This window comes from Salmo trutta, chromosome 20, assembly GCF_901001165.1.
Source record: "Salmo trutta chromosome 20, fSalTru1.1, whole genome shotgun sequence".
Taxonomy (NCBI): domain Eukaryota; kingdom Metazoa; phylum Chordata; class Actinopteri; order Salmoniformes; family Salmonidae; genus Salmo; species Salmo trutta.
The window spans coordinates 28,994,068-29,006,612 of record NC_042976.1 but is presented as its reverse complement, the minus strand read 5'-3'; the positions used below and the strand labels follow the sequence as shown (position 1 = coordinate 29,006,612).

The 12,545-nt window shown below is 44.4% G+C and overlaps 1 protein-coding gene across 5 annotated transcripts in view; it reads left to right on the top strand.

The window, feature by feature from the left end:
• Positions 1-12,522, top strand: part of LOC115156309 (synaptotagmin-like protein 5) — a 66,803-nt gene extending 54,281 nt beyond the window's left edge. For 3 of the 5 annotated variants that reach the window (XM_029703765.1, XM_029703767.1, XM_029703764.1), the window contains 9 exons: positions 2,369-2,464; positions 7,260-7,328; positions 7,862-8,040; positions 8,609-8,711; positions 9,033-9,194; positions 9,293-9,401; positions 9,521-9,656; positions 10,112-10,320; positions 10,466-12,522. In XM_029703765.1, the coding sequence (XP_029559625.1) occupies positions 2,369-2,464; positions 7,260-7,328; positions 7,862-8,040; positions 8,609-8,711; positions 9,033-9,194; positions 9,293-9,401; positions 9,521-9,656; positions 10,112-10,320; positions 10,466-10,608 (1,206 nt within the window). In that variant the 3' untranslated portion in view covers positions 10,609-12,522. Of the gene's footprint in view, positions 1-2,368; positions 2,465-7,259; positions 7,329-7,861; positions 8,041-8,608; positions 8,712-9,032; positions 9,195-9,292; positions 9,402-9,520; positions 9,804-10,111; positions 10,321-10,465 lie in introns of those variants that run through there. The other 2 variants (XM_029703768.1, XM_029703769.1) reach the window with 2 other exon arrangements.
• Positions 12,523-12,545: the final 23 nt, after the last annotated feature.

The following is a 12,545-nucleotide window of genomic DNA, read 5'->3' as shown; positions in this document are numbered from 1 at the left end:
AGAACGGGACCACCGAGTGCTGAAGCGCGTAAAGCGTAAAAATGGTCTGTCCTCGGTTGCAACACTCACTACTGAGTTCCAAACTGCTTCTGGAAGCAATGTCAGCACAAGAACTGTTCGTTGGGAGCTTCATGAAATGGTTTTCCATTGCCGAGCAGCCACATACAAGCCTAAGATCACCATGCGCAATGCCAAGCGTCGGCTGGAGTGGTGTAAAGCTCGCTGCCATTGAACTCTGGAGCAGTGGAAACGCGTTCTCTGGCATGATGAATCACTCTTCACCATCTGGCACTCCGACAGACGAATCTGGGTTTGGCGGATGCCAGGAGAACGCTACCTGCCTGAATGCATCGTGCCAACTGTAAAGTTTAGTGGAGGAGGAATAATGGTCTGGGGCTGTTTTTCATGGTTCGGGCTAGGCCCCTTAGTTCCAGTGAAGAGAAATCTTAATGCTACATCATACAATGACATTCTAGACGATTCTGTGCTTCCAACTTTGTGCCAACAGTTTGGGGATGGCCCTTTCCTGTTTCAGCATGACAATGCCCCCGTGCACAAAGTGAGGTCCATACAGAAATGGTTTGTCGAGATCGGTGTGGAAGAACTTGACTGGCCTGCACAGAGCCCTGACCTCAACCCCATCGAACACCTTTGGGATGAATTAGAACGCTGACTGCGAGCCAGGCCTAATTGCCCAACATCAGTGCCCGACCTCATTAATGCTCTTGTGGCTGAATGGCAGCAAGTCCCCGCAGCAATGTTCTAACATCCAGTGGAAAGCCTTTCCAGAAGAGTGGAGGCTGTTATAGCAGCGAAGAGGGGACCAACTCCATATTAATGCCAATGATTTTGGAATGAGATGTTCGATGAGCAATTGTCACATATTTTTAGCCATGCAGTGTGCTTCCAGACACAAATGAGAGAACACCTCACTCTGACCATTTTAGAGTCGCCCTAGCAGAGCTGGTTAGGCTGTTAAATGTTATCTAAAGCGTTCGTGATTAATTATTACTTTCTTTGACTACGCTTTTTGAAACCGGTCATATTCAGCAGGTGTTGTACGTTCCTAAATTAATCTATTCTGCACACTGGCACAAAGACGAGAGTGCTCTGAAGTCAGAGTAGATAGCCAGAGTGAATTTGTGAATGCAAGAGATATGCTAACTGGACAAAAGTCGTTCAAGCTAACCAAATGAGACCTGCATCTCAAGCTGTATATAGCCACCGAAAAACAATATGAGGGGTAAAAAGTCAGTCACTCACCCACTCCTCCAATGACATGACATCCTCCTAGCAGCTAGCTAGCTAAAATCCAGGCTCCATGTTTTTAGCTTGCTACATAAATAGATACGCTATCCTATTAGCCGTGTTATGGCTGACTTTTGATCATTGCCCTTGCTAGTTTGATTGTGTTGACATTCCCAGCCTTAGTTACATTCGTCCGTTTTTGTCCAAAATATTGAGTAATTGAAACTGAAACAGTGCGAATGGAGGCAGAAAACAATGTACCGGGCCAGCTGTGAATATGACCGGTTTCAGTAAACATAGGCAAAAAAAGTAATAGTTAATCACAAACGCTCTAAACTGGGAATTTTTTATTTTTGACTCTGACAGTGTTAAATGTAACTCTGGGCCAGTGTCTATACGAGCCCACATGTTTGAGTGTTAAATTAACACTGTGCTTAGTGCTGACGCTGTTATAATTTGTCAGTGTTAGGGAATTAACATATTCAGTGTTATGCAATAACACCATTGGTGCAAACTGTAAACTGTGGCCCAGGACCAAGTTTGGGAAACCCTGCTCTAATCTATACATCCTATCCATATCAAGGCTATGAGCAGTGGTCTGTCTGATTAACACAACTGTATGACTGAGATATGAGCTTCAATAAGGAGCCCAGTTAGGAGTAAATTAGTGAGTGTAGGCTCACATCAAAACCTGCTCAGTAGCAGGGCTGAAGGCTGTGGAGCAGGGCTGAAGGCTGTGTGGTGAAGCAGGTAAAGATTTTAACCACTGGCTTAGGGTCACTACTCCTCCGTATTTACTTTAAGTGTGCATTTGAATAAACAGTCTGATCTGTCTACACGTGTGAGTACACACACTCACACACGTGCACGGACACACACTCACACACATGCACGGGCACACACGCATGCGCACACACACACTTGCAAAGAGCTCAAAGACAGCATGTGCAATGAGTGGGTCATCTAATTAACATACTCTGTCCTGACCTGTCTGGTTGAATTTAAAGTTGCCACTGGAAACAGACTGATACAATATGTTGACACTGTGGCCTCCTTACTGAGAATGTACATGGAGATTTAATGGGCTGATGTTTCCTCTGATGGTTTATGTGTTCCACAGGAGTTTAATAATGCTGAGAAAGACGAGGACATTGATGCTCTGATGTCGGCACACAGCAAGGCCACCAGCCGACGCATGAGCAACGCTATGTCCACGGTAATACCCTGCGGTATCACTAACACACAACACTCAAAACAATTACTCTGTCCTTCTCTGGCACACATACAGACAGAGTGATATACACACATACACAGAAAGGGCCCATGAAGAGGGATGAGTGTGAACAGTGTCAAAGGGCCAGTGGCCCTAGGGCTGAGGAACAGCAGAGCAGTGTTACAAACACAGCTCACAGCAGAGCTTACATATAGACACAGCACTTGTTGGAGCCAGGCCCAATAGCCTAAACTCACAGGTCTTTTGATATATACTGTATTGCAGTATGTATAGCATATGTACACTACCGGTCAAAAGTTTTAGAACACCTACTCATTCAAGGGTTTTTCTTTATTTTGACTATTTTCTACAAAGTCCCTCTTTGCCATGCAAATGAACTGAATCCCCAAAAAACATTTCCACTGCATTTCAGCCCTGCCAAAAAAGTACCAGCTGACATCATGTCAGTGATTATCTCATTAACACAGGTGTGAGTGTTGACGAGGACAAGGCTGGAGATCACTCTGTCATGCTGATTGAGTTTGAATAATAGACTGGAAGCTTCAAAAGGAGGGTGGTGCTTGGAATCATTGTTCTTCCTCTGTCAACCATGGTTACCAGCAAAGACATAGGTGCCGTCATCATTGCTTTGCACAAAAAGGGCTTCACCAGCAAGGATATTACTGCCAGTAAGATTGCACCTAAATCAACCATTTATTGGATCATCAAGAATTTCAAGGAGAGCGGTTCAATTGTTGTGAAGAAGGCTTCAGGGCGCCCAAGAAAGTCCAACAAGCGCCAGATCCATCTCCTAAAGTTGCGGGATCGGGGCACCACCAGTACAGGAATGGCAGCAGGCAGGTGTGAGTGCATCTGCACGCACAGTGAGGCGAAGACTTTTGGAGGATGGCCTGGTGTCAAGAAGGGCAGCAAAGAAGCCACTTCTCTCCAGGAAAAACATCAGGGACAGACTGATATTCTGCAAAAGGTACAGGGATTGGACTGCAGAGGACTGGGATAAAGTCCTTTTCTCTGATGAATCGCCTTTCCGATTGTTTGGGGCATCCGGGAAAAAGCTTGTCCGGAGAAGACAAGGTGAGTGCTACCATCAGTCCTGTGTCATGCCAACAGTAAAGCATCCTGAGACCACTCATGTGTGGGGTTGCTTCTCAGACAAGGGAGTGGGCTCACTCACAATTTTGCCTAAGAACACAGCCATGAATAAAGAATGGTACCAACACATCCTCCGAGAGCAACTTCTCCCAACCATTCAGGAACAGTTTGGTGACGAACAATGCCTTTTCCAGCATGATGGAGCACCTTGCCAAAAGACAAAAGTGATAACTAAGTGGTTCGGGGAACAAAACATCGATATTTTGGGTCCATGGCCAGGAAACTCCCCAGACCTTAATCCCATTGAGAACTTGTGGTCAATCCTCAAGAGGCGGGTGGACAAACAAAACCCCACAATTTCTGACAAACTCCAAGCATTGATTATGCAAGAATGGGCTGCCATCAGTCAGGATGTGGCCCAGAAGTTAATTGACAGCATGCCAGGGCGGATTGCAGAGGTCTTGAAAAAGAAGGGTCAACACTGCAAATATTGACTCTCTGCATCAACTTCATGTAATTGTCAATAAAAGCCTTTGACACTTATGAAATGCTTGTAATTATACTTCAGTATTCCATAGTAACATCTGACAAACATATCTAAAGACACTGAAGCAGCAAACTTTGTGGAAATTAATATTTGTGTAATTCTCAAATCTTTTGGCCATGACTGTAGTAACCAAAAAAGTGTTAACCAAATCAATATATATTTTATATTTGAGATTCATTCTTCAAATAGCCACCCTTTGCCTTGATGACAGCTTTGCACACTCTTGGCATTCGCTCAACCAGCTTCATGAGGTAGTCACCTGGAATGTATTTCAAATAACAATTCTGCCTTCTTAAAAGTTAATTTGTGGAATTGCTTTCCTTCTTAATGCATTTGAGTCAATCAGTTGTGTTGTGACAAGGTAGGGGGGTATACAGAAGATAGCCCCATTTTGTAAAAGACCAAGTCCATATTATGGCAAGTCAATACGGAAAATTTCAAGAACTTTGAAAGTTTCTTCAAGTGCAGTCGCAAAAACCATCATGCGCTATGATGAAACTTTCTCTCATGAGGACCGCCACAGGAATGGAAGATCCCGAGTTACCTCTGCTGCAGAGCATAAGTTCATTAGAGTTATCAGCCTCAGAAATTGCAGCCCAAGTAAATGCTTCACAGAGTTCAAGTAACAGACACATCTCAACATCAACTGTTCAGAGGAGACTGTGTGAATCAGGTCTTCATGGTCGACTTGCTGCAAAGAAACCACTACTAAAGGACACCAATAATAACAAGAGACTTGCTTGCACCAAGAAACACGAGAAATGGACATTAGACCAGTGGAAATTTGTCCTTTGATCTGGAGTCCAAATGTGAGATTTTTGGTTCCAACCGCTGTGTCTTTGTGAGACACAGTGTGGGAGAACGGTTGATCTCTGCATGTATATTTCTCACCGTAAAGCATGGAGGAGGAGGTGTTATGGTGTGGGAATGCTTTGCTGGTGACACTGTCTGTGATTTATTTTGAATTCAAAGTAGCCCATTGGTTAGAGCATTGGGCCAATAACCGAAAGGTTGCTGGATTGAATCCCTGAGTTGACAAGGTAAAAGTCTGTCGTTCTGCCCCTGAACAAGGCAGTTAACCCACTGTTCCCCAGTATGCTGTCATTGTAAATAGGAATTTGTTCTTAACTGACTTGCGTAGTTAAATAAAGGTTACAACCAGCATGGCTACCGCAGCAATACGCCATCCCATCTGGTTTGGACTTAATGGGACTATCATTTATTTTTCATCAGGACAATGACCCAACACACCTCCAGGCTGTGTACGGGCTATTTGACCAAGAAGGAGAGTGCTGCATCAGATGACCTGGCCTCCACAATCCCCCGACCTCAACCAAATTGAGATGGTTTGGGATGAGTCGGACCGCAGAGTGAAGGAAATAGAGCCAACAAGTGCTCCTTCAAGACTGTTGCAAAAGCATTCCAGGTGAAACTGTTTGAGAATGCCAAGAGTGTGCAAAGCTCTCATCAAGGAAAAGGGTGGCTATTTGAAGAATCTCAAATAGAAAATATATTTTGATTTGTTTAACACTTGCTTGGTTACTACATGATTCCATATGTGTTATTTCATAGTTTTGATGTCTTCATTATTAATATACAATGTATAAAATAGTAAAAATATAAACCCTTGAATGAGTAGATGTTCTAAAACTTTTGACCGGTAGTGTATGTACGCTATGCACTCGTAGAACCTGGCTTCACAACATTTACATTTATTTTCTCACAACACATTTTGCCACTGGGTTAATAAAGGACACGATTGGTAGATTTTTTTTAATACCGGCTTAATATACATCACTTACAGTATAAGGACATACACAGCAAATTCTTCAGTGTTAGATCAACACAGAGTGTTACTTTTAACACTGGTCCAGTGTCTATACAGGACCACACTTTTCAGTGTTGAAGGTCATGAACAATCAAAATGTTTTTCGTGAAACTGGATGATATTTGAGGTAAACCAGATTTGGTTTAACACTGTTTATTAACACCAACACTGGGGTTCTTTTACACCAATAAGTGTTAATGTAACAATTACAGAGTTCATTTAACACCTGAATCAACACTAGAAATGTTACACTGAAAAATCAACACTAGGTTACACTGACCAATTAGCAATGTACTGTCATTGCTGGCTTATCTACGTATTTACGCCACTGAAACCCCCTCAGTGTTATTCTGAGACATTGCTATGTTAACAAGAGACACACATTCCCTGCTTGTCTGACATTTATGATTTCACCCCAGACATGACTAACAGCATTAATTCTGGCCGTGGGATCTGCTCTCAATAACAGCAGAGGTGGAGGGCCATGATTAAGGAGATTATTCAGATGAATGGTGACTGCCTTCTGTGAATCTCCCTTCTCGAAAACAATGTATGAATAGAACAGAATGTTTGATGGCTGTACTAGGCATGGATGACGCACGCACGCACGCACGCACGCACGCACGCACACACACACACACACAAAATAGATATCTACAGCAACAATTATTCCTATAATGTTCATGTACCCCTGAATGGTGCTGCAGTCTAAGGCACTGCATCTCAGTGTAAGAGGTGTCACTGTAGTCCCTGGTTCAAATCCAGGCTGCTACTTCTGACTGTGATTGGGACTCCCCTAGGGAGTACTGGGCACAATTGGCCCAGTATTGTCTGGGGTAGGCCGTCATTGTAAATAAGAATATGTTCTTAACTGACTTGCCTAGTTAAATAAATAAATCATAACTGAGGCCCAGAAAGGCTGCTTCTCATTGTATCCACTAAAACACCCATTGCTCTACCTGGACCTGTTCCTTTGGTCCAAGCACCTGTGTGTAGTTGCCTTTGATATTTACTGGTGCTGTCAGCCTGCTTTGTCCATCCCTGTTTATTCATGTTTTCCCTGGAGGAGATCAAATCAGTTCCTACTTCATCTGATAAACACCATGGCAACCCTGCTAGATTCTGTTTTGTGTCACAGCATCTGGTGATGGGGTGTCTGGGGTTTCTGCTCTTGTACTTAGGGTCTTTCCTCTTGTCTCTGTCCTATTTACACTTTCACATGTATCACCTCTCTTCCCTCCTCTCTCCCTCCTTTCTCCGTCTCCTCCTCCCACTGCTGGCTCTGGGTCTATTCTTCCTCTGCCTGCTAGTCTTCTACTCCTGGCTCAGAGAGAAAATGGGGCTACCTCAGTCTCCCTGGCGACTCGGACGCAGAGACTGTGAGTCCTTGCCTCCTTGTGTGTGCATGCTTGCATGTGTGCGCCCCACTTATTGTGAATATATTTCCACCAAGCTGTACCGCTATGCTCCAATCGCTGCCACTCATACGGGCTCATTCTGACATAAATTAGATCATCATTAGGATATTACATTCACCTGCCAGATACATCTCACATCAAATGACGCAATCTGTCCATTCTGCATTTTTACCTTCAGAAAGACTAAAGGCTATCCAGGCCTACATCTGTCTTACTCTCTCCTCCTTTTCCCTCTACTTCTTTATAAAATTTCCCCCTGCTTTGACTGTCCTCTTTTCTCTTCCTCATCTGTTCTGATTCTCTACTTCTCTTTTCTCCATTCTGTTCTTTTCCTCTCCCATCTCCCCCCTCCTCTATTACACTATTTTACTAATTTTGCTGTCTCGTACCCCTCACTTGATCTCTCACTACCCATCTCCTCTATTTTCTCTCTCTATTCTATCTACCCTTTCTCCCCTTCTCTTGCCCCCTCTCACCCTCTCTTCTCCTCACAGAGCAGTCTGAACAGTATGATGAGTATGTACAGTGAGACCGGTGACTATGGCAACGCCAACGTGAGTGGGGAGCTGCTGTTGAACATCAGCTACAGCTATAAGACAGGCGCTCTCAATGTCCTGGTGAAGGAGTGTCGCAACCTGGCAACTGGGGATGAGAGGAAGCAATGCACAGACGCGTAAGGGCACACACTTACTGAAGAACCTACACTCTAAGAAGAAAAGGTGCTATCTAGAACCATTACATTTACATTTACATTTAAGTCATTTAGCAGACGCTCTTATCCAGAGCACCAAAAAGGGTTCTTTGGCTGTCCCCACAGGAGAACCCTTTGAAGAACCCCTTTTGGTTCCTAGTAGAACACTTTTGGGTTCCATGTAGATCCCTTTCCACAGATGGTTCTACATAGAACCAAATAGAGTTCTACCTGGAGCCAAAAAGGGACAGCCACAGAACCCTTTTGGAATCCTTTTTTCTAAGAGTGTATGCTTACACAAACACACACACTAAATTATCACATGTTCACACTTAAAAAAGAACACACACCTCTAACAGCACAGTCACTGACCATCAGCTCAACTAGAACCAATCCATGACTGAAGTGTGAACTCATCATGACCCACAATGACTGTGACAGTCATGGTATGATAGAGTAACCTTAGTGAAGCCCTGGGGTGATCATATGGATCCCTGCATACATGTCCTCCTCTGGAGTGTGGCTGAATGACTGTATCTTCCATTGGCAGCTATGTGAAGGCTTACCTTCTCCCAGACAAGTCTCGCCAGAGCAAGAGGAAGACCAGCATCAAGACCAACACAATCAACCCTGTGTTCAATGAGAACCTTAGGGTAAGGGAGTGTTTGTGTGCACGTATGAAAATGTGTATAGCTTGGGAGACAGTAAAATGTAATGAGTTTTGTTTTTGTGATCATGAGAATGTGTATCGTTGCCTGAAGAAAGAGTGTGTGTCAATAGTAGTGTCAGGCAGCAGGTGTTCATATTTAAAGAAATTAAGCTTTCATTAACCTGTACCACCATACCTAGTGTTTCAGCCTTCATCAAGGCCCTGCTGTTAGGGTTTTATTCCTGTATGAGCATCGGCAGGAAATTAGTTTTGGTACTCAGTCCTACTCTCCATCCGTCTCTCTCACCTGTGCTGTGCTGTGTAGTATGTGATCAGCCACTCCCAGTTGGAGACGCGGACATTGCAGCTGTCTGTGTGGCACCACGACCGCTTCGGTCACAACAGCTTCCTTGGTGAGGTGGAGCTGACCTTTGACTCCTGGGAGTTTGACACTAACATGGAGGAGTGGTACTCTCTGCAACCCAAGGTATCCTATGTGTAGATGGACAATAGCGTACATGTGTGGATTTATACTGTATGTAAGTGGTAAATGCTGTAAGTACAGTATGTTTGTTCTATGTGCAGCTGGACAGTAGAATGGACTCCACGCTCCAGTATAAAGGGGAGCTAACCGTCGTTCTTAAGTACATCCCTGCAGAGAAGAACCTCATGCTACCCCTGGACCAGGTCCAAGGTACTCCACAATTACCCCCTCTGTTTTACCTGCCCCCAGCCCAGCACTAACACACCTGATTCAACTAATTGACTAAAGATGTTGATAAACAGAAGCCTTTCGTCCTCTCCTCCTCTCAGTGAAGAAAGGCTTTCTGAAAGGAAAGAAGACCAGCATCAAGCTGCCCAAAGGAGGAATGGTGGAGCTGCTGGTCAAGGAGGCCAAGAACCTGACCGCTGTCAAGTCTGGAGGCACCTCGGACCCCTTTGTGAAAGGGTGAGACGGGTGCACCCATTTAGTTTCATATAGAGACGCATTTATTTCAATCAGCCTACATTTCTAGGACCTACTATCTACCTTCTTCCTATTCAATGGGTCTCGAGTGGCGCAGCGGTCTAAGGCACTGCATCTCAGTGCTAGAGGTGTCACTACAGACCCTGGTTTGATTCCAGGCTGTATCACAACCAGCTGTGACTGGGAGTCCCATAGGGCGGCGCACAATTGGCCCAGCGTCATCCAGGTTTGCCCGATGACGCTGGGGGAGGGAGGGAGAAAGAGAGGCAGTTGGGAAACAGATAAAGATGTCAGAGAGGGGAGAAAAAGTGGAAGTTAAAAAAAGAGGGTAGGCCGTCATTGTAAATAAGAATTTGTTCTTAACTGACTTGGCTAGTTAAATAAAGGTTAAATATTCCTCTGACAGTTTTGTGTTTCCCGTCTCCCCATCTGTTCAGGTACCTGCTCCCTGACAACAGTAAGTCCACCAAGCACAAGACGGCAGTGTTACGTCGCACGGTCAACCCCCAGTGGAACCACACCTTCACCTACTGTGGCCTGCAGGCCGGAGACCTGAACAACGTGTGTCTGGAGCTCACCGTCTGGGACAAGGAGGCTCTAGCCAGCAACGTCTTCCTGGGGGGAGTCCGACTCAACGGAGGGACAGGTCTGTCTGTCTGTCTGTCTTTTCAATTATTTTCTCTTTCTCCTCTCAGAGGTTTAAGGTGATTTGTAGCATATTCAGTCAGCATATCACTGTAGGGATTTGGAGTGTATACAACAGATAGTGATGATCTATTGTCTCCCTCCAGACCAGAGCTATGGGAACCAGGTGGACTGGATGGACTCATACGGAGAGGAACAGCGGCTATGGCAACGCATGATTGACAACCCAGAGGTCCCCCAGGAGTGTACACTGATGCTGAGGTCCAGCATGTGCAAACACAACACATGAGATGGAGGGAGGGAGGGAGAAAGAGAGGCAGTTGGGAAACAGATAAAGATGTCAGAGAGGGGAGAAAAAGTGGAAGTTAAAAAAGAGGGAAATAAAAAAAACAGAAGAAAGAGAAGGACAGTGGTTGAGAGTGCTCCATGGCCTTGCTCTATCCCCGCAATAAAGAGCTGATGACATCACCCCACTTCCTGACCTTTGAACCCTAACCACTGAGCCACCCTGATCCTGCACTGGGGTTCGTGGCCCTCTACCTGGTTAAGTGGACAACCAGTCATGCCTTACACACACATGGCCATACCCTGCCCTCCAAAGCATCCAGCCAAGACCAAGCACTGCTACTACAATAACTACTACTACTACTACTACTAATACCGCTGTACATTATGACATACATGTAACATAATGAACAAGCACGCGCCATTGTATGATCTGATTCCTGGTTTCCACTATGCACATACATTATGGGTGTGTGGGGGAACCTGTCCTTGTCTCTGTAGTTTATTTACAACACTCTCCTCTCCCAGTGATGAGACTACGAGTTAGAAGTTGTCCTTATTCCCAGATCTAGGATCAGATTGCCTTGACCTGCTTCTAACTATAACCATTAGGCGGAAGTTAACATATCTGACCCTGTATCAGTGGTTCAGGATAGCTTCTACCTACTCTCATAAGGTAACTACTCCAAAGGCACTTTGGGTTCGTTGCATTGCTGAGGAGATTTAAACATTCCAATAGAATACTGTACAATGACAATTAGGGTATGTTCAAGACTGCGATGTTTCATGCAGTAATTGTATATTGCAACATTCTGAACTGATAATCACCCATTTCAAATTGTTGCACAATTGCATTGTAACTGATCCTGAACACACCAATAGTTTTACTGTTGTCTTGATAAAGCACATATTAAGAGTAGAACAGCACAAATAATACTCACTTCATCAACAGACGTTTTTGGACCTAACGTTGTGTGGAAACAGATTAAGGCGGAAATCTAACCAGAGATCTATCAGCATCAAATTGCTGATCAAAATGTATTGTGTCAAATGTGGAATAGAGAGTCAGGGCAGTTCTATCTGCAACACTGGAAACGTTTTGCCCCAGGAGTATTTTTGGAGATGGGAGGAGGATTGCATGTTCCATGATGAGTCAGTGTCCAGTCCACCCTCTGTCTGTGACTCTTTGAATAGAGCACATCCGTTAGAGTGTCTGTCCCTGTAACTCAAGCCACTGTGACCCGTCTGTCCTTGCAACCTCCCTGGATGAGTAATAACACTTCTAGTATCCCCCCGTAAAGGGTTCCGGTGTCTTGGCATGCGTCCCAAATGGTAACCTTTTCCCTTTAAAGTGCACTTGTAGAGCACTATAAAGGGAATGGACCAGTAATCAAAGGTCGCTGGTTCGAATCGCCGAGCTGACTAGGTGAAGAATCTGTCGATGTCCCCTTGAGCAAGGCACTTAACCCTAATTGCTCCTGTAAGTCACTCTGCTAAATGAAAATAAATGGAAATAGAATAGGGTACCTTTGGACCGCAGACTGTCTCTGTATAAAGTCATATGTGGTGCCATTCTTTCAGTGGAATGACAAGTCTGCACATTCACCATTGTCTGAGATTCTGTTATGCTCAACAACCATTGAAAAGTGCATATACTAATGGTACTATTAAAATGGCATTTACTGTATAGATGAGTTGTGCGCAATACCCTGCTGCTACTGAAGAAACACTAGACGTGTCTAACAGCATGTTACGGTCTCTGTTTTAATGTCCTCTCATTTCAAAACTAGATTGAATTTACTTTGGAATGTGACTGAATCCATCTCTTCTTTTGGTTGCAATGTGTAATCAGAATATTTTGAAGTAATAAACCACACATATCAGACCGCAGATCAGATCTCTATGTGTGTTTAAAACAGACTTTCTGTGCAGAATGTAACT